Source organism: Hemitrygon akajei, chromosome 11 (assembly GCF_048418815.1).
Source record: "Hemitrygon akajei chromosome 11, sHemAka1.3, whole genome shotgun sequence".
Taxonomy (NCBI): domain Eukaryota; kingdom Metazoa; phylum Chordata; class Chondrichthyes; order Myliobatiformes; family Dasyatidae; genus Hemitrygon; species Hemitrygon akajei.
The window spans coordinates 69,475,572-69,503,524 of record NC_133134.1 but is presented as its reverse complement, the minus strand read 5'-3'; the positions used below and the strand labels follow the sequence as shown (position 1 = coordinate 69,503,524).

Genomic DNA, 27,953 nt, shown 5'->3' with positions numbered 1-27,953 from the left:
AATCAATCAGTGACAGTGAACCAGGAAGAGGATCTGATAACTTATCATATTATGGACAGGAACCAAACGGCAGTGGTGCTCTTTGACAGCAAGAACGTGAGTGGGTGTTAGTGGCCTCATTTGTGTGAAAAGTTACTCGTCATTCTGTCACTCCTGATTTCTGTCAGAGAAAAGCTGGCTGATGTTCAGTTTGAATTTACAATACTGGTTGACAAACACTCTTTTCTCTCTCTTGCACTATCTAGCTGATTGCTCCTAAGTGCACTGGCTCTCAGAAGTGGGCCCTACACACCAACTGATCCATACTGACTATATTTAGCTATGCTTCCCATATCCAGTGATGTCTGTGCATTTTCAACTTATGGACAAACTCAACTTATTGTCAACTGTAAAAATGAACCAAGGGATACGGAAGAAATTGTTAGTTTGATGCTTCCATATCCTCACAAAATGGTTTTCCTCTTCTCCGGCAGGGTTTAGTTTGCTACCAGCCAGGAGGGAGAAACATCTGTCTTGTTCGAGAAATGACAACCATTGATCTGGAGAACATGCACACTGTTATCACTGCTCAACATCAGAAGGTAAGGCAATGGTATCATTCCTCAGGGGCAGAGTTCAAATCAGCATTTGGCTTTAAACAGCTTTATCCCGTGTTTTTATGTGCCTGTCTAAAGCCTCTTGATGGCCTCTGTCGTATCTGCATGTGCTCATGAAGAATCTGACATAACTTACCTAACAGGACAGCACTCCCTTCTGCGGATCTTGGTGGGATGTAAAAGAGGCAAGCATGGAGTTGAGGGCAATGAGTTTGGAGGTTGTGGACCCCCAATCTCCCAAAGACAGGTTGTTAGTGATTGTCCTGATTGGGTCTACATGGGTATCAAACATGATGCACAATGGACAGGAAGTAAAACTGAGACGAAGATCAGATAAGCCATGATCTTGACCATGGCCCAGAGTGCTCAAAAAACCATGTAGCCAACTTCTTCAGCCACTTGAAATAATTTACACCATTTGCCTAGTTCATGTATTATTCCTTGCAATCCCATAAAATATGAGAGTAGCCTAGCAAGAAACAAAAAAAACCAAACTTCTAGAGATAGACCACCCCACCTAACATCATTCAGGGCTCCAACATTTCTTCCAGGTGAGGTAAAACTTCAGCCGTGAGTCTGTCGGGGTCATTTAATAAATCTGCTGCTCCTGTGTGGCCTCCTATACATCACTGAGATCTGATACAGATTGTGGGACTGCTTCATTGAGCACTAAGCAGGTTTTCAATGGCTAACCATTTTAATTCTACTGCCCATTCCCATTCCTACATGCCTCTATTACTGCTACGATGAGGCCACTCTTAAGTTGGAGGAACAACACCTTGTATTCCGCCTGGATAGCCTCTAACCCAATGGCATGTGCATATATATGTGTGGCCTCCTATACATCGGTGATTCCCAACGTAGATTGGGAGGCAGCTTCTCTGAGCATCTACACCCCGTCTGCCAGAACAAGCAGGATGTCCCACGGCCACCCATTTTAATTTCACTTCCCATTCCGATATGTCAATCCATGTCGTGAAGAGGCCACACGTAGGTTAGAGGAACAACATCTTACATTTTGTTTGGGTAGCCTCCAACCTGACAGCATGAAACTTCTGGTAATGTCCCCATCCTCCCTCTCCTTCTCCATTTCCCACCCCCTTTTCCCTCTCTTACCTCATCTCCTTGCCCACCCATCACCTCCCTCTGGATCTCTTTCCCCCTTTTTCTTTCTTCCAAGATCTTCTGTCTCTCTTTTTCACCAACTTCCTAGCTCTTTACTTCAATCCTCCCCCTCCACGTTTCACCTATCGCCTGGCATTTCTCTCTCCCCTCCCCCCACCTTTCAAATCTACTCCTCAGTTTTTTTCCTCCGGTCCTGCTAAAGGGTTTTGGCCCGAAACATCGACTGTGCTTTTTTCATAGACGCTGCCTAATCTCCTGAGTTCCTCCAGTATTTTGGGTGTGTTGTTCTGATTTCCAACATCTGAGTTTTCTCTTGTTTGTGACTTGCAGACTGAGGTTTCTTTGTTACTCATTATTTCCTAGAGAACTATCTTTACTACATATATTAATCCTGTCCTTTGGACATTGTCCAATAATTTCCCTCCTATCCATTTGTAGACTCATCGGCTTACAATTACCTGGCTTATCAGCGCTCCCCTTCTTCAATAAGGGCAGCACTGAATATTTCAGTCCTCCAGTTATCTGAAGCTTCTGTAGCAAACTAAAAATTAAAAATCTGTTAGCTCTCGAGAAATCTGCTCCCTTGCCTTCCATAGCAGTCTGGGATGCACACAGGAACCTACCCAGCTTTTTACTTGTTATGACACATATTGCCTTCTTTTTTTAACATGCTCTAGAATCCCCCTACAGTACTTGATTTTTGCAACTACAAGACCTCAATTGTCCTGTGGCTCCACACACAGAGCTCTACTTTGTGAGGTCTTATTTTCTCTTTGGTTATCCTCTTAGCCTTAATATGCTTGGCTGGCACCAGGGAAGGAATGGATTCTCAATATTCCTGGATTTCAGTGCTTTAAAAGGGATAGAGAGGGGGAAAAAGGGGAGTAGGGGTGGCATTACTGGTCAGGGATACCATTACAAGCCTGAAAGGGTGGATAATGTAGCAGGATCCTCTTTTGAGTCAGTATGGGTAGAAGTCAGGAACAGGAAGGGAGCAGTTACTCTATTGGGAGTATTCTATCGGCCCCCTGGTAGCAGCAGGGATATCAAGGAGCAGTTTGGGAGGCAGATTTTGGAAAGGTGCGAAAATAACAGTGTTGTTATCATGGGTGACTTTAACTTCCCTAATATTCATTGGCACTTGATTATTTCCAAGGGTTTAGATGGGGCAGAGTTTGTCAAGTGCATCCAGGATGGATTCCTGTCACAGTATGTTGACAGGTCGACTAGGGGGAATGCCATACTAGATCTAGTATTAGGTAACAAACCGAGTCAGGTCACAGTTCTCTTAGTGGGTGAACATCTGGGGGACAGTGACCACTGCTCCCTGGCCTTTAACATTAACATGGAAAAGGATAGAATCCAAGAGGACAGAAAAATTTTTAATTGGGGAAGGGCAAATTATGAGGCTATAAGGCTAGAACTTGTGGGTGTGAACTGGGATGATGTTTTTGCAGGGAAATGTACTATGGACATGTGGTCGATGTTTAGGGATCTCTTGCAGGATGTTAGGGATAAATTTGTCCCGGTGAAGAAGATAAAGAATGGTAGGGTGAAGAAACCATGGGTGAAAAGTGAGGTGGAAAATCTAGACAGGTGGAAGAAGGCAGTATACGTGAGGTTTAGGAAGCAAGGATCAGATGAGTCCATTGAGGAATATAGGGTAGCAAGAAAGCAGCTTAAGAAGAGGCTGAGGAGAGCAAGAAGGGGGCATGAGAAGGCCTTGGCAAGTAGGGTAAAGGAAAACCCCAAGGCATTCTTCAATTATGTGAAGAACAGAAGGATGACAGGAGTGAAGATAGGACCGATTAGAGATAAGGGTGGGAAGATGTGCCTGGAGGCTGTGGAAGTGATTGAGGTCCTCAATGAATACTTCTCTTCGGTATTCACCAATGAGAGGGTACTTGATGACGGTGAGGACAATATAAGTGGGGTTAATGTTCTGGAGCATGTTGATATTAAGGGAAAAGAGGTGTTGGAGTTGTTAAAATACATTAGGACAGATAAGTCCCCGGGGCCTGACGGAATATTCCCCAGGCTGCTCCACGAGGCGAGAGAAGAGATTGCTGAACCTCTGGAGAGGATCTTTATGTCCTCGTTGTCCACGGGAATGGTACCGGAGGATTGGAGGGAGGTGAATGTTGTCCCCTTGTTCAAAAAAGGTAGTAGGGATAGTCTGGGTAATTATAGAGCAGTGAGCCTTACATCTGTGGTGGGAAAGCTGTTGGAAAAGATTCTTAGAGATAGAATCTATGGGCATTTAGAGAATCATGGTCTGATCAGGGACAGTCAGCATGGCTTTGTGAAGGGCAAATCGTGTCTAACAAGCCTGATAGAATTCTTTGAGGAGATGACCAGGCATATAGATGAGGGTAGTGCAGTGGATGTGATCTACATGGATTTTAGTAAGGCATTTGACAAGGTAACACACGGTAGGCTTATTCAGAAAGTCAGAAGGCATGGAGTCCAGGGAAGTTTGGCCAGGTGGATTCAGAATTGGTTTGCCTGCAGAAAGCAGAGGGTCGTGGTGGAGGGAGTACATTCAGATTGGAGGGTTGTGACTAGTGCTGTCCCACACAGATCTGTTCTGGGACCTCTACATTTTGTGATTTTTATTAACAACCTGGATGTGGGGGTAGAAGGGTGGGTTGGCAAGTTTGCTGGTGGTGTTGTGGATAATGTTGAGGATTGTCGAAGATTGCAGAGAGACATTGATAGGATGCAGAAGTGGGCTGAGAAGTGGCAAGTGGAGTTCAACCTGGAGAAGTGTGAGGTGGTACACTTCGGAAGGACAAACTCCAAGGCAGAGTACAAAGTAAATGGCAGGATACTTGGGAGTGTGGAGGAGCAGAGGGATCTGGGGGTACATGTCCACAGATCCCTGAAAGTTGCCTCACAGGTAGATAGGGTAGTTAAGAAAGCTTATAGAGTGTAGCTTTCATAAGTCGAGGGATACAGTTTAAGGATCACGGGATAATGATGCAGCTCTATAAAACTCTGGTTAGGCCACACTTGGAGTACTGTGTCCATTTCTGGTCGCCTCACTATAGGAAGGACGTGGAAGCATTGGAAAGGGTGGGAGGAGATTTACCAGGATGCTGCCTGGTTTAGAGAGTGTGCATTATGATCAGAGATTAAGGGAGCTAGGCCTTTACTCTCTGGAGAGAAGGAGGATGAGAGGAGACATGATAGAGATATACAAGATATTAAGAGGAAGAGATAGAGTGGACAGCCAGCGCCTCTTCCCCAGGGCACCACAGCTCAATACAAGAGGACATGGCTTTAAGGTAAGGGGAGGGAAGTTCAAGGGGTATATTAGAGGAAGGTTTTTTACTCAGAGAGTGGTTGGTGCGTGGAATGCACTGCCTGAGTCAGTGGTGGGGGCAGATACACTAGTGAAATTTAAGAGACTACTAGACAGGTATATGGAGAAATTTAAGGTGGAGGGTTATATGGGAGGCAGGGTTTAAGGGTTGGCACAACATTGTGGGCCGAATGGCCTGTACTGTGCTGTATTGTTCTTTGTTTAAAAATACATGATGTTTTTCTTTGAACCAGCTCACCAATAATATTTCACGCTCCTTTACTCCCCTGATCTCTTTTGTTTTGAATACCCCTCTACATTTTCTATACTAATGAAGGGCCTCACGATTTTCAGTTATTTATACCTATCATACGCTTCCTTTTTTTCCTTTATACAGTCTTCAGTGTTTGGATTCATTGTCATTTTTTTAGACAACATATTTACCTTGGACCATTGTTAGTTTGTATATTTGTAAAAAGATTCCTAAGGTTGTGGACATAAACCTATCTGAATGTTATCTGCTTCCATTCTACTTTTGTCAACTTCAGTCTTACAATATCAAATTCAGTCCTTCCTCCAATCCATTAATTTCTGAACTATCCTTATCGCTTTCCATAAGTGCCTTGAAACTTAAGAGTTATGATCACTATGTACAAAATGCTCTTCCACTCACACTTCATTGGTTCTGATTAGATCCAGTACTGCCCCGTCTCAGACAGGACTACATTCCACTCACACTTCATTGGTTATGATTAGATCCAGTACTGCCCCGTCTCAGATAGGACTACATTCCACTCACACTTCATTGGTTATGATTAGATCCAGTACTGCCCCGTCTCAGATAGGACTACATTCCACTCACACTTCATTGGTTATGATTAGATCCAGTACTGCCCCGTCTCAGACAGGACTACATTCCACTCACACTTCATTGGTTATGATTAGATCCAGTACTGCCCCGTCTCAGACAGGACTACATTCCACTCACACTTCATTGGTCATGATTAGATCCAGTACTGCCCCGTCTCAGATAGGACTACATTCCACTCACACTTCATTGGTTATGATTAGATCCAGTACTGCCCCGTCTCAGATAGGACTACATTCCACTCACACTTCATTGGTTATGATTAGATCCAGTACTGCCCCGTCTCAGACAGGACTACATTCCACTCACACTTCATTGGTTATGATTAGATCCAGTACTGCCCCGTCTCAGACAGGACTACATTCCACTCACACTTCATTGGTCATGATTAGATCCAGTACTGCCCCGTCTCAGATAGGACTACATTCCACTCACACTTCATTGGTTATGATTAGATCCAGTACTGCCCCGTCTCAGATAGGACTACATTCCACTCACACTTCATTGGTTATGATTAGATCCAGTACTGCCCCGTCTCAGATAGGACTACATTCCACTCACACTTCATTGGTCATGATTAGATCCAGTACTGCCCCGTCTCAGACAGGACTACATTCCACTCACACTTCATTGGTTATGATTAGATCCAGTACTGCCCCGTCTCAGACAGGACTACATTCCACTCACACTTCATTGGTTATGATTAGATCCAGTACTGCCCCGTCTCAGATAGGACTACATTCCACTCACACTTCATTGGTTATGATTAGATCCAGTACTGCCCCGTCTCAGACAGGACTACATTCCACTCACACTTCATTGGTTATGATTAGATCCAGTACTGCCCCGTCTCAGACAGGACTACATTCCACTCACACTTCATTGGTTATGATTAGATCCAGTACTGCCCCGTCTCAGACAGGACTACATTCCACTCACACTTCATTGGTTATGATTAGATCCAGTACTGCCCCGTCTCAGACAGGACTACATTCCACTCACACTTCATTGGTTATGATTAGATCCAGTACTGCCCCGTCTCAGACAGGACTACATTCCACTCACACTTCATTGGTTATGATTAGATCCAGTACTGCCCCGTCTCAGATAGGACTACATTCCACTCACACTTCATTGGTTATGATTAGATCCAGTACTGCCCCATCTCAGATAGGACTACATTCCACTCACACTTCATTGGTCATGATTAGATCCAGTACTGCCCCGTCTCAGACAGGACTACATTCCACTCACACTTCATTGGTTATGATTAGATCCAGTACTGCCCCGTCTCAGATAGGACTACATTCCACTCACACTTCATTGGTCATGATTAGATCCAGTACTGCCCCGTCTCAGATAGGACTACATTCCACTCACACTTCATTGGTTATGATTAGATCCAGTACTGCCCCGTCTCAGATAGGACTACATTCCACTCACACTTCATTGGTCATGATTAGATCCAGTACTGCCCCGTCTCAGATAGGACTACATTCCACTCACACTTCATTGGTTATGATTAGATCCAGTACTGCCCCGTCTCAGATAGGACTACATTCCACTCACACTTCATTGGTTATGATTAGATCCAGTACTGCCCCGTCTCAGACAGGACTACATTCCACTCACACTTCATTGGTTATGATTAGATCCAGTACTGCCCCGTCTCAGACAGGACTACATTCCACTCACACTTCATTGGTCATGATTAGATCCAGTACTGCCCCGTCTCAGATAGGACTACATTCCACTCACACTTCATTGGTTATGATTAGATCCAGTACTGCCCCGTCTCAGATAGGACTACATTCCACTCACACTTCATTGGTTATGATTAGATCCAGTACTGCCCCGTCTCAGATAGGACTACATTCCACTCACACTTCATTGGTTATGATTAGATCCAGTACTGCCCCGTCTCAGATAGGACTACATTCCACTCACACTTCATTGGTTATGATTAGATCCAGTACTGCCCCGTCTCAGACAGGACTACATTCCACTCACACTTCATTGGTTATGATTAGATCCAGTACTGCCCCGTCTCAGACAGGACTACATTCCACTCACACTTCATTGGTCATGATTAGATCCAGTACTGCCCCGTCTCAGATAGGACTACATTCCACTCACACTTCATTGGTTATGATTAGATCCAGTACTGCCCCGTCTCAGATAGGACTACATTCCACTCACACTTCATTGGTTATGATTAGATCCAGTACTGCCCCGTCTCAGATAGGACTACATTCCACTCACACTTCATTGGTTATGATTAGATCCAGTACTGCCCCGTCTCAGATAGGACTACATTCCACTCACACTTCATTGGTTATGATTAGATCCAGTACTGCCCCGTCTCAGACAGGACTACATTCCACTCACACTTCATTGGTTATGATTAGATCCAGTACTGCCCCGTCTCAGATAGGACTACATTCCACTCACACTTCATTGGTTATGATTAGATCCAGTACTGCCCCGTCTCAGATAGGACTACATTCCACTCACACTTCATTGGTTATGATTAGATCCAGTACTGCCCCGTCTCAGACAGGACTACATTCCACTCACACTTCATTGGTTATGATTAGATCCAGTACTGCCCCGTCTCAGACAGGACTACATTCCACTCACACTTCATTGGTTATGATTAGATCCAGTACTGCCCCGTCTCAGACAGGACTACATTCCACTCACACTTCATTGGTTATGATTAGATCCAGTACTGCCCCGTCTCAGACAGGACTACATTCCACTCACACTTCATTGGTTATGATTAGATCCAGTACTGCCCCGTCTCAGACAGGACTACATTCCACTCACACTTCATTGGTTATGATTAGATCCAGTACTGCCCCGTCTCAGATAGGACTACATTCCACTCACACTTCATTGGTTATGATTAGATCCAGTACTGCCCCGTCTCAGATAGGACTACATTCCACTCACACTTCATTGGTTATGATTAGATCCAGTACTGCCCCGTCTCAGACAGGACTACATTCCACTCACACTTCATTGGTTATGATTAGATCCAGTACTGCCCCGTCTCAGATAGGACTACATTCCACTCACACTTCATTGGTTATGATTAGATCCAGTACTGCCCCGTCTCAGACAGGACTACATTCCACTCACACTTCATTGGTTATGATTAGATCCAGTACTGCCCCGTCTCAGAGAGGACTACATTCCACTCACACTTCATTGGTTATGATTAGATCCAGTACTGCCCCGTCTCAGACAGGACTACATTCCACTCACACTTCATTGGTTATGATTAGATCCAGTACTGCCCCGTCTCAGACAGGACTACATTCCACTCACACTTCATTGGTTATGATTAGATCCAGTACTGCCCCGTCTCAGACAGGACTACATTCCACTCACACTTCATTGGTTATGATTAGATCCAGTACTGCCCCGTCTCAGACAGGACTACATTCCACTCACACTTCATTGGTTATGATTAGATCCAGTACTGCCCCGTCTCAGACAGGACTACATTCCACTCACACTTCATTGGTTATGATTAGATCCAGTACTGCCCCGTCTCAGACAGGACTACATTCCACTCACACTTCATTGGTTATGATTAGATCCAGTACTGCCCCGTCTCAGACAGGACTACATTCCACTCACACTTCATTGGTTATGATTAGATCCAGTACTGCCCCGTCTCAGACAGGACTACATTCCACTCACACTTCATTGGTTATGATTAGATCCAGTACTGCCCCGTCTCAGACAGGACTACATTCCACTCACACTTCATTGGTTATGATTAGATCCAGTACTGCCCCGTCTCAGACAGGACTACATTCCACTCACACTTCATTGGTTATGATTAGATCCAGTACTGCCCCGTCTCAGATAGGACTACATTCCACTCACACTTCATTGGTTATGATTAGATCCAGTACTGCCCCGTCTCAGACAGGACTACATTCCACTCACACTTCATTGGTTATGATTAGATCCAGTACTGCCCCGTCTCAGACAGGACTACATTCCACTCACACTTCATTGGTTCTGATTAGATCCAGTACTGCCCCGTCTCAGATAGGACTACATTCCACTCACACTTCATTGGTTATGATTAGATCCAGTACTGCCCCGTCTCAGATAGGACTACATTCCACTCACACTTCATTGGTCATGATTTGATCCAGTACTGCCCCGTCTCAGATAGGACTACATTCCACTCACACTTCATTGGTTATGATTAGATCCAGTACTGCCCCGTCTCAGACAGGACTACATTCCACTCACACTTCATTGGTTATGATTAGATCCAGTACTGCCCCGTCTCAGATAGGACTACATTCCACTCACACTTCATTGGTTCTGATTAGATCCAGTACTGCCCCGTCTCAGATAGGACTACATTCCACTCACACTTCATTGGTTATGATTAGATCCAGTACTGCCCCGTCTCAGACAGGACTACATTCCACTCACACTTCATTGGTTATGATTAGATCCAGTACTGCCCCGTCTCAGATAGGACTACATTCTGGCTCAAAATGCTCTCCTGGATAGATTTATAAAATTCCATTCTGTGTATTTCATACTAAAAATGGACTATATTGACAATTGGAAAATTAATTTAGAACATGGAACAGGAGAGTTAAGTCACAGGCCTTTTAGCCCATGCTGTTGTGCCAAACTAATTAAACTGATGATGCCTATTATAATAAGTATACCATTTTGGATACTGTTGTGGGGGATGACATCACAGCGGAACGCCACGGAGACCAGGTTACTGGCACTGAGCATGGGTCTGTGGTACAGAAGAGAAAGAGGGAGAAGAGTAGTGATAGGGGCTCAATAATCAGGGGAACAGACAGGAGATTCTGTGGACATGAACAGGACACCCGGATGATACGTTGCCTCCTGATGCCAGGGTCAGGGACATCTCGGGTTGTGTCCACAGGATTTTGGAGGGGGAGGGAGAGAGAACAACCCGATGTCTTGGTACATATTGGTATCAATGACAAAGGAAGGAAAAGCAAAGAGGTCCTGGAAAGGTAAATTAGAGAGCTAGGACAAAAAATCTCAGGTAGTAATTTCTGGATTGTTGCCTGTGCCACGTGCCTGTGAGGGTAGAAACAGGATGATTTGGCAGATTAATGCGTGGCTGAGAAGCTGGTGCAGGGGGCAGGGCTTCAGGTTCTTGGATCAGTGGTATCTCTTCTGGGGGAGGTATGACCCATTCAAAAGTGACAGATTGCTTGTCCTGGTCCTGAGGGGGACCAATATTCTCACAGGCTGGATGTTAGAGCTGTTGGAGAGGGTTTCAATTACTTTGGTAGGGGGATGGGAACTGGAGTGAAGGGACTCAGGATAGGACAGATGGTAAAAAAAACCTAAGATAGCGTGCATGCCAGGATGGACAGGCAGATGATAGGACAAAATTGCAGCCAGCAGGGTATCGGTGCTTAGGGATGCAGAATCAAAAAAGGTAGCAAATACAGTATTCAAAGTGTTATATCTCAATGCACGGAGTATAAGATGATCTTGTTGCACTATTACAGATTGTCAGGTATGATGGATACTTGGTAGTGTGGAGGAGCAGAGGGATCTGGAGGTACATGTCCACAGATCCCTGAAAGTTGCCTCACAGGTAGACAGGGTAGCTAAGAAAGCTTATGGAGTGTTAGCTTTCATAAGTCAAGGGATAGAGTTTAAGAGGCACGATGTAATGATGCAGCTCTCTAAAACTCTGGTTAGGCCACACTTGGAGTGTTCTGGTCACCTCACTATAGGAAGGACGTGGAAGCATTGGAAAGGGTACAGAGGAGATTTACCAGGATGCTGCCTGGTTTAGAGAGTGTGCATTATGATCAGAGATTAAGGGAGCTAGGCCTTTATTCTCTGGAGAGAAGGAGGATGAGAGGAGACATGATAGAGATATACAAGATATTAGGAGGAATAGATAGAGTGGACAGCCAGCGCCTCTTCCCCAGGGCACCACTGCTCAATACAAGAGGACATGGCTTTAAGGTAAGGGGAGGGAAGTTCAAGGGGGATATTAGAGGAAGGTTTTTCACTCAGAGAGTGGTTGGTGCGTGGAATGCACTGCCTGAGTCAGTGGTGGAGGCAGATACACTAGTGAAATTTAAGAGACTACTAGACAGGTATATGGAGGAATTTAAGGTGGAGGGTTATATGGGAGGCAGGGTTTAAGTGTCTGCACAGCACTGTGGGCCGAAGGGCCTGTACTGTGCTGTATTGTTCTATGTTCTACATTCTATGTAGTGGCCATCACTGAATCATGGCTGAAGGATGGCTATAGTTGGGAGTTGAATGTCCATGGTTACACATTGTTTCAGAGGGGTAGGAAGGCAGGCAGAGGGGGTGGCATGTCTTTGCTGGTATGTGATATAGGATCAGAAGATGTTGAATCCTTGTGGATTGAGTTAAGAAACTGCAAGGGTCAAAGGACTCTGATGGCAGTTATATACAGGCCTCCTCAACATGCCAGTCGATTGGGAAAATCAGGGTAATGGATCCCATGAGAGTGAATTTGCTGAATGCCTTTGAGATGGCTCTTTAGAGCAGTTTGTCGTTCAGCCTGCAAGAGGATTAGCTATACTGGACTGGGTGTTATGTAATGAGCCAGAGGTGATTGGGGAGCTTAAGGTAAAAGAACACTTAGGAGGCACTGATCACTATGTGATTGAGTTCAGCTTGAAATTTTATGGGGAGAAAGTAAAGTCTGATGTAGCAGTATTTCAGTGGAGTAAAGGAAATTACAGTGGTATGAGAGAGGAGTTAGCTGAAGTAAATTGGAAAGAGATGCTGGTAGGGATGACAGCAGAGCAGCAATGGGTGAGTTTCTGGGGAAAATGAGAAAGGTGCAGGATAGATGTATTCCAAAAATGAAGTACTCAAATGCCAAAACAGTACAACCATGGCTGACAAGGGAAGTCAAAGCTATTCTTAAGAAAGAAATTAGAAAAGCTAAAAGAAGATACGAGGTTGCTTTGGCAAGTATGGTGAAAATAAATCCGAAGGGTTTCTACAGTTATATTAATAGCAAAAGGATAGTGAGGGATAAAATTGGTCCCTTAGAGAATCAGAGTGGACAACTATGTGTGGAGCCGAAAGAGATGGGGGAGATTTTGAACAATTTCTTTTCTTTGGTATTCACTAAGGAGAAGGATATTGAATTGTGTAAGGTAAGGGAAACAAGTAGGGAAGTTATGGAAACTATGACGATTAAAGAGGAGGAAGTACTGGCGTTTTTAAGGAATATAAAAGTAGATAAATCTCCGGGTCCTGACAGGATATTCCCTAGGACCTTGAGGGAGGTTAGTGTAGAAATAGCAGGGGCTCTGACAGAAATATTTCAAATGTCATTAGAAACGGGGATGGTGCTGGAGGATTGGCGTATTGCTCATGTGGTTCTATTGTTTAAAAAGGGTTCTAAGAGTAAACCTAGCAATTATTGTCATAAGTCGGGTGTTGAATCAGGACCCAACTGCAGGACACAGACACTGGAGTCCTGGAAACAGGACGAGACGGAACCCAAGGATGGGACGGGATGCAATCTAGGCAGGTGAAGCAGGAACAGGACAAGGGACTGGGAACAAGGAGCTTGGGGTGGACTCCGAGCCCGAGACTGGACAAGGACCCAGAACCTGGGTCTTGCCTCGGGCTCGGACCCCCAAACCCAGGCGAGGACATGACATGGCTTGGTTAGGGACTTGGGGTCTTGAGGCTTGGGTCGAGGCTTGAAGCTGGAGGCTGCAGGCTTGGGTCAAGGCTTGAGGCTGGAGGTTTGGGTTGAGGCTTGAGGCTGGAGGCTGCAGGCTTGGAGCTTGGGGAACTCAGAGGCTGGAGCTAGGGGCAGACTAGGAACTGTACATCAACATGGACCTGAAATTATCCTCTGACAAGCCGGGACTCATCTTTAACAGGACACTGACATGAGACGGGACAGTACACAGAAGTAGAGCCGGGACTTATCCACCGACAAGTCGGAACTTATCTATAACTTCACACCAAGGTGGGGCAGGACCATCCGTCGGGTAACGGCAAAACGGTCTGACCTACCCGACGGAGGCAAAGACAAGACAAGACAGATTCCCCCCACAGGGCAATGGCAGAACGGCCTGACTTACCTTATGGAGGTGAGGACAAGGCAAGACAGATCACCCTGCAGGGCAATGGCAGACTGGTCGGACTTACCCCACGGGGGTGAGGACAGGAAGAGACAAACACCAAGGAACTACAGACAGTTCCACCTCTGCATCAAGGTAGCTCCGAGAGGCCGTTACAGCCAGCAGCCTTGGCTGGCTACAGAAACAACCAGATCCCCATCTAGCTCGGAGTGGCTGACAGCCACCCAGTTGGCTGGGAAACAGCTGAATCCCTACTGCAATGACCGCTCTGACTACTACCAGCAAGGCTCCCAGAAGCCATGGTTCTCCAACGCGGCCCCAAGGATGGCAAGAGCCCGTTCTAGCCTTCCACCAGCCATCTGTGCCATGAGTATCTTGACAAGATGACCCCTCAACCACACTCAATACCAGGGCCACTTATATTTCAGTTCCAATATAAGCCTCCAGTGTTTCCAGTTAAGTCCAACCGCAGCAAGGGACCGCCGGAAAACCCGGAATCCAGAGTCCGCGCACCGGACCACGGACTTTGGACTGAACCACCACAGTACACACCCCCTCTATGGGAACCTTCAAGCGACCATAGAGGCTCTCCAGGACTGCGGACAACTTGGGTGGGTGGGGGGGGGGATGTTCAATCAGGAGGGGGCCCCAGGGTGACGAGAGTTAGACGCCAGTGTCTGTGTTGCTGGGTCCCTGAATGGGGGGTTCGTTCTGTCATAAGTCGGGTGTTGAATCAGGACCCAACTGCAGGACACAGACACTGGAGTCAAGGAAACAGGATGAGACAGAACCCAAGGACAGGACGGGATGCAGTCTAGGCAGGGGAAGCAGGACCAGGACGAGGGACTTGGAACAAGGAGCCTGGGGTGGACTCCGAGCCCGAGACTGGACAAGGACCCAGAACCTGGGTCTTGCCTCGGGCTCGGACCCCAAACCCAGGCAAGGACGTGACGAGGCTCGGCTAGGGACTTGGGGTCTTGAGGCTTGAGGCTAGAGGCTGCAGGCTTGGGTCAAGACTTGAATTTTTTGAAGAGGTTACGAGGAAAGTTGACGAGGGTAAAGCAGTGGATGTTGTCTATATGGACTTCAGTAAGGCCTTTGATAAGGTACCGCACGGAAGGTTAGTTAGGAAGGTTCAATCAGTAGGTATTAATATTGAAGTAGTAAAATGGATTCAACAGCGGTTGGATGGGAGATGCCAGAGAGTAGTGGTGGATAACTGTTTGTCAGGTTGGAGGCTGGTGACTAGTGGTGTTCCTCAGGGATCTGTATTGGGTCCAATGTTGTTTGTCATGTACATTAATGATCTGGATGATGGGGTGGTAAATTGGATTAGTAAGTATGCAGATGATACTAAGGTAGGTGGCGTTGTGGATAATGAAGTAGGTTTTCAGAGTGGGCTGAACGATGGCAGATGGAGTTTAATGCTGATAAGTGTGAGGTGCTACATCTTGGTACGAATAATCCAAATAGGACATACATGGTGAATGGTAGGGCATTGAAGAATGCAGTAGAACAGAGTGATCTAGGAATAATGGTGCACAGTTCCCTGAAGGTGGAATCTCATGTGGATAGGGTGGTGAAGAAAGCTTTTGGTATGTTGGCCTTTGTAAATCAGAGCATTGAGTATAGGAGCTGGGATGTAATGTTAAAATTGTACAAGCCATTGGTAAGGCCGAATTTGGAGTATTGTGTACAGTTCTGGTCATCGAATTATAGGAAAGATGTCAACAAAATAGAGAGAGTACAGAGAAGATTTACTAGAATGTTACCTGGGTTTCAGCACCTAAGTTACAGAGAAAGGTTGAACAAGTTAGGTCTTTATTCTTTGGAGCATAGAAGGTTGACGGGGGACTTGATAGAGGTATTTAAAATTATGAGGGGGATAGAGTTGACGTGGAACGGCTTTTTCCATTGAGAGTAGGGGAGATTCAAACAAGAGGACATGAGTTGAGAGTTAGGGGGCAAAAGTTTAAGGGTAACACGAGGGGGAGTTTCTTTACTCAAGAGAGTGGTAGCTGTGTGGAACGAGCTTCCAGTAGAAGTGGTAGAGGCAGGTTCGGTATTGTCATTTAAAGTAAAATTGGATAGGTATATGGACAGGAAAGGAATGGAGAGTTATGGGCTGAGTGCAGGTCAGTGGGACTAGGTGAGAGTAAGCGTTCAGCACGGACTAGAAGGGCCGAGATGGCCTGTTTCCGTGCTGTAACAAAAGAGAGGGCATACAACAAAGCAAAAATTAGTAGGAAGACAGAGGATTGGGAAGCTTTTAAAAACCTACAGAGAGCAACTGAAAGAATCATTAGGGGGGAAAAGATGAATTATGACAGCAAGCTAGCAAACAATATCAAAGTGGATAGTAAAAGCTTTTCAATGTATGTAAAAAGTAAAAGATATGAGAGTAGATATAAGACCGCTAGAAAATGTGGCCAGAGAGATAAAAACGGGGGACAAGGAGATCGCAGATGAACTAAATGAGTATTTTGCATCAGTCTTCACTGTGGAAGACACTAGCAGTGTATCAGATGTTGCAGGGTGCGAGGGAAGAGATGTGGGTGCAGTTACTTTTACAAGGGAGAAAGTGCTCAAAAAGCTGAAAGACTTAAGGTTACATAAGTCGCCTGGACCAGATGACCACCTTAGGGTTCTGAAAGAGATAGCGGTAGAGATTGTGGAGGCCTTAGAAATGATCTTTCAAAAATCATTGCACTCTAGCATGGTGCCAGTGGAATGGAAAATTGTAAATGTCACTCCACTATACGAAAGGAGGAAGGCAGCAGAAAGGAAATTACAAACCAGTTAGCCTGACCTCAGTGTTTGGGAAGATGTTAGATTCAATTGTTAAGGATGAGGTTCTGGAGTACATGGAGACATAGCACAAGATAGAACAAAGTCAGCATGGTTTCCTTAAGGGAAAACCTTGGTTGATGAAACTGTTGGAATTCTTTTGAGGAGATTCCAAAAATGAAGTACTCAAATGGCAAAACAGTACAACCATGACAGATAAAGGGGATGTAGTGAATATTGTATATTTGGACTTTCAGAATACCTTTGACAAAGTGCCACATACGAGGCTGCTTCCTAAGTTAAGAGCCCATGGTATTACAGGAAAGTTACTGGCATGGTTAGGGAATTGGCTGATTGGTAGGAGGCAGCAAGTGGGAACAAGAGGGTCCTTTTCTAGATGGCTGCCAGTGATTAGTGGTGTTCCGTAGGGGTCAGAGTTGGGACCACTTCTTTTTATGCTGCATACAAGGGGTGCTTGATAAGTTCATGGCCTAAGGTAGAAGGAGATAATTTTAGAAAACCTAGCACATTTATTTTTCAACATAGTTCCCTCCTACATTTACATACTTAGTCCAGCAGTCGTGGAGCATATGGATCTTGGACCTCCAGAAAACGTCCACAGCAGGGGTGATTGTTAAGTTTGTGGCCTAAGGTAGAAGGAGATGAGTTATACACTCTTGTTACATGCACATGCAGTTCAACTCTTTGAGTGATTATGCAGTAAGTTTGAAGTTAACAACTCATCTCCTTCTACCTTAGGCCACAAACCTATCCATCACACCTCGCATACAGTTTGCAGTTGATACAAAGATTGGTGGAGGGGCAAGAAGCATTAAGGAAATAGGTAGGCTACAGAAGGACTTAAACAGATTAGGAGAGGGCAAGAAAATGGCAAATGAAATACAATGTTGGAAAATGCATGGTCATGCACTTTGGTCGAAGAAATAAATGTGCAGACTATTTTCTAAATAGGGAGAAAATCCAAAAATCTTGGGAGTCCTTGTGCAGAACACCCTGAAAGTTAACTTGCAGGTTGAGACGGTGGTGAGGAAGGCAAATGCAATGTTAGCATTCATTTCAAGAGGTCTAAAATACAAGAGCAGGGATGCTGAGGCTTTATAAGGCACTGGTGAGGCATCTTGAGTATTATGAACAGTTTTGGGCTCCTCATCTAAGAAAAGATGTGCTGGCATTGGAAAGGGTTCAGAGGAGGCTTACAAGGATGATTCCAGGAATGAAAGGGTTATTATACAAGGAACATTTGATAGCTCTCGGTTTGTACTCACTGGATTTTAGAAGGGTAAGGGGGATCTCATTGAAAACTTGCGAATGTTGAAAGGCCTAGACAGAGTAGATATGGACAGGATGTTTCCCATGGTTGTGGAGTCTAGGACAAGAGGGTACAACCTCAGGCTACAGAGGCGTCCATTTAAAACAGAGATTGGAGAAATTTCTTTAGCCAGAGAATGGTGAATTTGTGGCCACAGGCAGCTGTGGAGTCCAGGTTGTTGGGTATATTTAAGACAGAGCTTGATAGGTTCTTGATTGGACATGGCATCAAAGGTTACAAGGAGAAGGCCAGGAACTGGGGTTGAGGAGGAGAAGGAAAAAGGGCCAAATGGCTTAATTCTGCTCCTATGTCTTGTGGTCTATTCCCTTGTGCTTGCGTGTGGTCCGTACCCCTCTGTTCCTTGCACATTCATGTGCCTATCTGAGAGCCTCTGAAACACCTCTATCACATTTGACTTCAACACCACCCCTCGCAGTGCATTCTTGGCACCCAGAATTCTCTCTGCAAAAAAATGTGGAAAAAAAAATTCTCTCGCACATCTCCTTTAAACTTACCCCCTCTGAAATATCTCAACTATTTCATCCATGGGAAAACATACCAGCTCTCTCCTCTATTTATGCTTCTCATAATCTTATAAACCTCTGTCAGATCTCCCTTTAGCCTCTGTGAAACTCCTGTGAAATTTGCCTTAGCATGTCCTCCTCTATCTCCCATTGATGTTAGGAAGACCTTTTGTTCTCTGTGGCCTCATTTAAAGTGCCTTCTGAGATATGCTTCCTCTCATTTTTGTGGGAATGGATTTATTAATCAATATTCCAAGTCTATCTCTTCTTTCACATTCACACCCCCATCCCAGCTGAAAGCTGTATACTGTACTATGGAATGCAGAGCTCCCAAGTCTGCCCTTCCTTCAACTAAGCCTCTATTATCAACAATAACATTATATTCTTCAATGGGACTCTACCATTAAACACATCTTTATCTCCTTGCCACTCTCCGCTGGGATTGCTCTCTCCATGATTCCCTTGTCTATTCATCCTTCCCCACTATCTCCTTTTCGGCACTTATTCTGGTAAATGGAAGAAGTGCTACACCTGCCCATTCACCTTCATTTTAAACAGTCCTTCCAGATGAGGCAATACCTCACATGTGACTCTGCTGTGGTCATCTACTCTTTCTGTTGCTCACCATGCAGATTGCTTTACATTTGTGAGATCCAACATAGAATGGGGACTGTTTTGCCAAGCACCTCTGCTCCATCTGCAAAAAGCAGCATTTCCTCGTGGCTAACATGCAGGTCCATGGCCTCCTCTACTGCCACGAAGAGACCACTCTCGGGTTGGAGGAGCAACAACTCTGTCTCGGTCACCTCCAACCAGATGTCACGAAAATTGATTTTTTCCAATGGCCAGTAATCTCCCCCTCCCCTCTTCTTCAATTCCCCACTCTGCCCCCCACCCCATCAGCTTTTCTCTTCTTCTCACCTGTCACCACCTCCTGATGACCCTCCTACTTCCCTGTCTTCCATGGTCCACTCTCCACTCTTGTCAGATTCTTTTTTTTGCCCTTTACCTTTTCCATCTATCACCTCCCAGCTTATTTCATCCCCCTATCCACCCACCTGGCTTCACCTATCACTTCCCAGCTTCTTACTTCATCCCCCTATCCACCCACCTGGATTCACCTATCATCTCCCAGCTTCTTACTTCATCCCCCTATCCACCCACCTGGCTTCACCTATCACCTCCCAGCTTCTTACTTCATCCCCCTATCCACCCACCTGGCTTCACCTATCACCTCCCAGCTTCTTACTTCATTCCCCTATCCACCCACCTGGCTTCACCTATCACCTCCCAGCTTCTTACTTCATCCCCCTATCCACCCACCTGGATTCACCTATCACCTCCCAGCTTCTTACTTCATCCCCCTATCCACCCACCTGGATTCACCTATCATCTCCCAGCTTCTTACTTCATCCCCCTATCCACCCACCTAGATTCACCTATCACCTCCCAGCTTCTTACTTCATTCCCCCTATCCACCCACCTGGCTTCACCTATCACCTCCCAGCTTCTTACTTCATCCCCCTATCCACCCACCTGGATTCACCTATCATCTCCCAGCTTCTTACTTCATCCCCCTATCCACCCACCTGGATTCACCTATCACCTCCCAGCTTCTTACTTCATTCCCCCTATCCACCCACCTGGCTTCACCTATCACCTCCCAGCTTCTTATTTCATCCCCCTATCCACCCACCTGGCTTCACCTATCACCTCCCAGCTTCTTACTTCATCCCCCTATTCACCCACCTGGCTTCACCTATCACCTCCCAGCTTCTTACTTCATTCCCCCTATCCACCCACCTGGCTTCACCTATCACCTCCCAGCTTGTACATCTTTCCCTCACCCTTCTGTCTTATTCTGGTGTTATCCCCCTTCCTTTCCAGTCTTGATGAAGAGTCTTGGCCTGGAGTGAGTGAGTTGCTTTGGATTTCTAGCAGCTGCAGAAACTCTGTGAGTATGTACTGATCCATGGGCTGATTAATACTCTAAGTCCTCCTGATGGATATCAGTCTTGATGCAGAATTTCAACCCGCAACATCAAGAATTCTTTTCCTTCCACAAATGCAGTTCAACCTGCTGAGTTTTTCCAGCAGATTCTTGTCGGCTTCAAATTCCAGAATCTGCAACCTCTTGTTTCTAACGCTTGAAGTTCACCTGTCTTACCAGTCAGATTTCTTACATTGAAATAGATACAGTTTAGCTCTGCATTCCTCCAGTGTTCTTTATCCTGTCCATGTCTGATCTGCCTACTGGGCTGACCACCTTTTCTTTTCAATGTTTGACTGCAACATCCCCTCAAATGTACATCCACTTTGTGCCCCATTTCCTTACCTAACACCTCCCTAAGATCAGTAGCAAACATTCCCACCAGAATGTTAGTTCCCTTCCAGTTTAGTACAACTTGTTCATCTTGTACAGGTGCCACCTTTCCCAGAAACAGTACCAGTGGTCCACAAATCCAAAGCTGTCAATCCTACACTGTCCCTTTAGTTGCATATTCATCTGACCTATCCTCCAATTCCAGTACCACACTAAAGGGCACCAGAAATAATCTAGCTCTCTCAATTCATGTCATCACAGATTAATTCTCTTTCTATCTATATTTTTCATACCAATGTAGACCACGACCTTTGGCCATTTAATCCTATCTTTTTGAAATGTTCTGCAGCTGCTCAGGGAGGCAACACACCATGTTGTTTTTGGGAGGCCACCCCTCAGTTAGTTTCTACAGTATATCTATTTAAGATGGGGGGGGGGGCAACTCCTGCACTACCTGCACCTATTACTCAGTTGGAATACAATTTTAAACAAGGTGGGACAGTGGAAACCTGATTGGCTGAGGACTAACCAATCAGGAGGTACAGAAGATGGGAGTTGAATTATATTTTTATATTATATATATATATATATATATGACACACATACACACTTGGCAGGGCAACTGGCTACAGCACGTGAGCAAGTGCTATCTTGATATCACCTCACCTTTGTAATTGAGCTCTTTGGTGAATGTTTGGGCTGTCTAAGATGAAGTCCGGACTAAGTGATCTGCTGAACCCCAGACTGGCACCAGTGAATAGGTATGAGCAGGTAAATGCCATTGAATCACTCTGCCAATGACAACTTGCATTGCTTTGCCAATGGACAGAATGTGCGGTAATTAGCCAGAATGGACTTGTACTGCTTTCTGTGAACAGGACTTGCTTGTTTGTTGTAGGGATGAACAGTTTAGTGAGGAGTACGTGGTTCCAGAGATCGGGTTTGAGTTCTGCAGCTGGGATGTTGTCTGGTCCCATGCTGCATTTGGTGTCCAGCATGTATGTTGTCCTGGTACCAATTTTGTCACTTGCCTCATGATACAATATGAGGGAATATAATTGGTTGGAAACTGCCTCTGGTGATATTAGGTCGAAGCCAAGATGGAATAACTGTTCAGCTCTTCTGGCTGAACACATTTGTGAACACCTCAGCCTTGCTGTTTATTTATTTATTTTTGAGATACAGTGTGGAATAGGCCTTTCAAGCCAGGTCACACAGCAACCCCCGATTTAACCCGAGCCTAATCACGAGACAACCAATTAACCTAGCAACCAGTGCATCTTTGGACTGTGGGAGGACACCAGAGCACCCACAGGAAGCCCACACAGTCATAGGGAGAATGTACAAACTCCTTACAGGCAGCAGTGGGAATTGAACCTGGGTCACCGGAACTGTGAACTGTGTGATAACCACAACGTTATTGTGCTGACCTTTAGCACTCGTACACCGGGCCCTATCATTGTTGAGGATGGGGATGTTCCTCAAGCCTCTTCTTCAACCAGCTGCTTAACTTTACACAATTCTGGCCAGATGTGTTAGGAATGCTGAGTTTTAACCTTACCCATTGTTTGTGACATCTCCTAGCTCTGCATGTTCCATGTGCAAGGAATCCTGTATTTGCAGCTTCACTGAGCTGGCATCTCTTCATTCTTAGGTATGCTTAATGCTCTCATTTTGTTTATCACTCTGTTAAAGTAATGTCAAAAGTGAAAACCAGGATAAATTACCATGTGAAACTGGTGGATAACAGGGATGAATGAGAGAGTGTGTTGATGAACAGAGTTTTCCATTTTGAAAGCTGGAATACGAGAGAGATGAGTCTCAATGGAGATGCAATGGATCGGAGATTTACGTCAGAATAGGAGTGATAAGCTGTGATTAGAAGATTGTTGGACTGAAAGAAAAGGCTAATGAATCAAACTGTTGTCCTTTTCTTGCCTTCAATCCAGTTTTCGGTGTTCCTTGAAGCAAAAGTAAAATAGCATCTGATGCACCATCAATAACTCACTCTGAGACGTAAGAAGCGAGATATCGGCTTTTATTGACTGGAAGAATGAACAACACTACATCCTGGAGAATGAGGCCGGGCTCAGGCCTCAATCGCCTTTATACAGGGGTCTGTGGGAGGAGCCACAGGAGCAGTCAGCAGGGGTCTGTGGGAGGAGCCACAGGAGCAGTCCAGACAGGTATATGTAGTTCACCACAGCATCAAAATAGTGCTTCATACTGAGGTGCCTTAGAAGGAAAAGCCATATTGTGCACAGTGCAAGTTAAGCAAGAAGACCAAAGTCTATGGTTAAAGATGAGGATATTTTGCAGGGAACTAGAGTGTATATCAGAAACAATGCTGAAGGTTAAGAGGATTTTGAAATCAATAAATGGGGTGACAGGAAGCCAGTGGACGATTTAAATAGCGCAGAGGTAGGATATACACAACACAAATATTTGCTGTTTCTTATTTTAGTTCAAGCAGCTGTTGATGTGGAGAAATGAAACTGAGTTCTCCAGATTGTATCTTGGGATACTTCGTAAAAGCAATGTGGACCTGCTACCTTTGGGAGAGCACATCGACAGCCTCTGTAATCACTCGCCTATTTACTGGCTCCAGAAAAGTAACAGTAAGTACTATGTTTTCTTTTACATTTCAACCACTACACAATGCTGTTTTCTAAAAGACCAAGTTTCAGGTTAGGAATGACATTCTTTCAGCCAGTTCATTTATACATGACAAAGCAGCTCAGATACTGTATGTAGTTTTTTTTTAAAAAAACCCTGCCAGGCAAGCAGAATTGCTTATTGTTAGTCAGTGCCTCAACAAGTGCCATACAGTACCATGCAAGTCACGGTGATGGGAGCAGGTGATTCGATATCTGATGCTATAATTTTTGGCAGTGCCCAGGATGCAGCTACCCTGTGTAATTAAATGTGCCGAAAGCAGGCTGAAAGACTGAAGTCCATCACGGCTGCTGCTCCCTTTTCTCATGTTGTTACCTTTCATTTCCACAGGGCCTTCAAGGCAACGGCTTATCTACTTCTGCATCGATATCTGCTTTCCAAATAACGTCTGCGTCTCAGTGTGTTTTTACTATCTGCCAGATTAAACAACTGCATTTTTCTTCATGTTTGTCTTAATGTTAAAACACAAAATTAATGTTCCACTGTGCCACTTCCTTTAGTTCTGCAGTTTTCAGTCCCTTCATTCTCAGTACTTTTTCCAGTGTTCTGATAATTATTGAGCTCATTGTGGAAAAAAGCACATTCCCCATTCTCACCCACTGAAAACCTGGAACTATCTGGAACAAGACAACGGGATTCCTGTTGTAATGGTAGATACTGAATGGGCGAAGACAGGATGAAAGGAAGGGAGCAATTGGAAAGGAAATAACTTTCATGCAAATGTTGGTTTGATGGATCACTTCAACACCATTGTTTTTCATTTCATTTTCCAAATCAAGACCTTTCAGTTCTTAAGTTAAGGTTTCTAATGTGACCAAAGTCTGACATTTTACTTTGGAATTCAAACACTAGAATATTGGTGTATGTTATACAGATGAAAGATTTATTAATCTGCTATGCTTCTCAGAGAACAAAATAAAATTGATGAAATCAATGGGGAAAAGGTTCTGTGGCAGAATATGTATTACAGTATATGTATAGTCAATAGATTAAAAATTGTACAGAAACAGAAATAATATATATTTAAAAAGTAAGGTAGTGTCCAAAGCTTCAGTGTCCATTTCGGAATCAGATGGCACAGGGGAAGAAGCTGTTTCTGAATCATTGAGTATGTGCCTTCAGGCTTCTGTACCTCCTACCTGATGGTAACAGTGAGAAAAGGGCATGCCCTGGATGCTGGAGGTCCTTAATAATGGACGCTGCCTTTCTGAGACATTGTTCCTTAAAGGTGTCCTGGGTACTTTGCAGGCTAGTATCCAAGATGGAGCTGACTAAATTTACAATCCTCTGCAGCTTCTTTCGGTCCTGTGCAGTAGCCCCTCCATACCAGACAGTGATGCAGCCTGTCCAAATGCTCTCCACAGTACATCTGTAGAAGTTTCTGAGTGTTTTTGTTGACATACCAAATCTCTTCAAATTCCTAATGAAGTATAGTCACAGTCTATAGCTGCATCAATATGTTGGGACAAGGTTTGGTCCTCAGAGATCTTGATGCTCAGGAGCTTGAATCTGCTCACTCTCTCCACTTCTGATCCCTCTAAGTGGATTGGTATGTGTTCCTTCATCTTACCGTTCCTGAAGTCCACAATCAGCTCTTTCATCTTTTTTGCCCAATGTTCCAATTTGTCTTAAGTCCTGCTGCAATCACATTACTTCTTCAGCTCCACCGCCCCACCACCTATCTTCGTATCATCCGCAACCTTTGCCATGAAGCCATCTAAACCATTGGCAATGTGAAAAGTAGCGGTCCCAATACTGACCCGAGGAACACCACTGGTCACTAGCAGCCAACCAGAAAAGGCCCCCTTTATTCCCACTCGCTGCCTCTTGCCCGTTAGCAGTGCCCGTATCCATGCCTGTATATTTCCTGTAACACCATAAGATTTTATCTCGTTAAGTGGCCTCATGTGAGGCACCTTATCAAATGCCTTCTGAAATAAAAGACATCCATTGCCTCTCTGCTTGTTACTCCCTCAAAGAATTCTAACAGATCTATCAGGCAAGATTTCCCTTTACAGAAACCCATGTTGACTTTGACTTATTTTATCATTAGCCTTCCAGTACCCTGAACCTTCATCTTTAATAATGACCTCCAACACTTTCCCAACCACTGAGGTTAGGCTAACTGGCCTATAATTTCCTCTCTTTTGTCTTCCTCCCTTCTTAAAAAGTGGGGTGACATTTGCAATTTTTCTGTCTTCCAGGACCATGCCAGAATCAAGTGATTCTTGAAAGATCATCCATTATTTCTTCAGCAACCTCTCTCAGGACTCCGGGATGTAGTCCACCTGGTCCAGGTGACTTATCCATCTTAAGACCTTTCAGTTTGCCTAGTACTTTTTCCTTTGTAATAGGAATGACACTCACGGACCTCTGGCATACGGGTAGTGTCTTCCACCGTGAAGACAGTTGCAAAGAAGTTATTAAACTTATCTGTCATTTCTTTGTCCCCTATTACTACCTCGCCAGCATGATTTTGCAGTGGTCCAATATTAACTCTCACTTCCTTTTTATTCTTTGTATAACTGAAAAAACTTTTGGTATCCTGACTTATATTATCAGCTAATTTACCCTCATATTTCATCTTTTCCCTTCTTATAGCTTTTTTAGTTGACTTTTGTTGGATTTTAAAAGCTTCCCAATCATCCAACTTCCCACTCACTTTTGCTTCCTCATACGCCCTTTCCTTGGATTTTATGTAGACCTTAACTTCCTTTGTCAGCCATGGTGGTGCTGAAGGGAGAGAAGAGGAGAAATGCAGTAGTCATAGGGGATTCCATAGTGAGGGGAACAGATAGGAGGTTCTGTCAGTCTGATAGAGATAACCACATGGTGTGTTGCCTCCCAGGTGCCAGGGTACGGGAGGTCTCGGATCGGGTGCAGAGTATTCTGAAGGGAGAGAGTGAACAGCCAGAAGTCTTGGTAGATGTTGGTACCAATGACACAGGTAGAAAAAGGGAGGAGGTCCTGAAGAAAGAATTCAGGGAGTTGGGTAGGAAGCTGAAAAACAGGACCTCCAGGGTAGTAATCTCAGGATTTCTGCCTGTGCTACATGCTAACGAGCACCAGAATAGCATGATCAGGCATATTAATGTGTGGCTGAGAGACAGACAGACAGACATACTTTATTGATCCCGAGGGAAATTAGGTTTCGTTACAGCCACACCAACCAAGAATAGTGTAGAAATATAGCAATATAAAACCATAAATAATAATAAGTTAATCATGCCAAGTGGAAATAAGTCCAGGACCAGCCTATTGGCTCAGGGTGTTTGACACCCCGAGGGAGGAGTTGTAAAGTTTGATGGCCACAGGCAAGAATGACTTCCTATGACGCTCAGTGTTACATCTCGGTGGAATGAGTCTCTGGCTGAATGTACTCCTGTGCCTAACCAGTACATTATGGAGTGGATGGGAGTCATTGTCCAAGATGGCATGCAACTTGGACAGCATCCTCTTTTCAGACACCACTGTCAGAGAGTCGAGTTCCACCCCCACAACATCACTGGCCTTACAAATGAGTTTGTTGATTCTGTTGGTGTCTGCTACCCTCAGCCTGCTGCCCGAGCACACAAAGGCAAACATGATAGCACTGGCCACCACAGCCTCGTAGAACATCCTCAGCATCGTCCAGCAGATGTTAAAGTACCTCAGTCTCCTCAGGAAATAGAGATGGCTCTGACCCTTCTTGTAGACACCCTCAGTGTTCTTTGACCAGTCCAGTCCAATCACACCAAAGACTGGTGTAGGGATCAGGGCTTTGGGTACCTGGATCACTGGGGCCTCTTCTGGGGGAGGTATGGCCTGTACAAAAAGGATGGGTTACACCTGAACCCAAAGGGCTTCGATATCCTAGCATGCAGGTTTAATAGAGTTGTTAGGGAGAGATTTAAACTAATTTGGCAGGGGCATGGGAACTGGAGTGATAGGGCTGAGGAAGGGGAAAACAGAAATAAATCAGAGATAGCATGCAACAGAGATAATAGAAAGGACAGGCAGAGATGAGGTATAGTCACAGCCAGTGGGATGAGTTACAGGGCAATAGAGGCATAGAGGACTGAAAGTGTTATATTTGAATGCACGCAGCATAAGAAAAAAAAGGACGATCTTGAAATTCAGCACAGATGGACAGGTATAATGTTGTGGCCATCTCTGAAACTTGGCTGAAAGATGGCTGCCATTGGGAGCTGAATGTCCAAGGATATATGGTGTATCAGAAAGATAGGTTAGTAGGCAGGAGTGGTGGTGTGGCCCTGTGTATAAGTAATATTAAATAATTAGAAAG

General features: G+C 44.9%; 1 protein-coding gene across 2 annotated transcripts; it reads left to right on the top strand.

The window, feature by feature from the left end:
* On the top strand, positions 1 to 24,569 carry bricd5 (BRICHOS domain containing 5). 2 transcript variants are annotated; one of them, XM_073059910.1, is made up of 4 exons: positions 1 to 96; positions 474 to 581; positions 23,457 to 23,610; positions 23,999 to 24,569. In XM_073059910.1, the coding sequence occupies exons 1-4, from the start codon at positions 52 to 54 to the stop codon at positions 24,091 to 24,093; spliced, it is 402 nt and encodes a 133-aa protein (XP_072916011.1). In that variant the 5' UTR covers positions 1 to 51; the 3' UTR covers positions 24,094 to 24,569. The 2 variants fall into 2 exon arrangements, 1 of the variants encoding a protein (XP_072916011.1); XR_012100695.1 differs by lacking the exons at positions 1 to 96; positions 474 to 581 and adding an exon at positions 20,196 to 20,623.
* Positions 24,570 to 27,953: the final 3,384 nt, after the last annotated feature.

Bases quoted from the DNA above. Each gene is read 5' to 3' on its own strand.
- bricd5 (XM_073059910.1), top strand. From the start codon at position 52: ATGGACAGGAACCAAACGGCAGTGGTGCTCTTTGACAGCAAGAAC. The intron at 97-473 runs GTGAGTGGGTGT...CTTCTCCGGCAG, and splicing joins TGCTCTTTGACAGCAAGAAC to GGTTTAGTTTGCTACCAGCC. The intron at 23,611-23,998 runs GTAAGTACTATG...TCATTTCCACAG, and splicing joins CTGGCTCCAGAAAAGTAACA to GGCCTTCAAGGCAACGGCTT.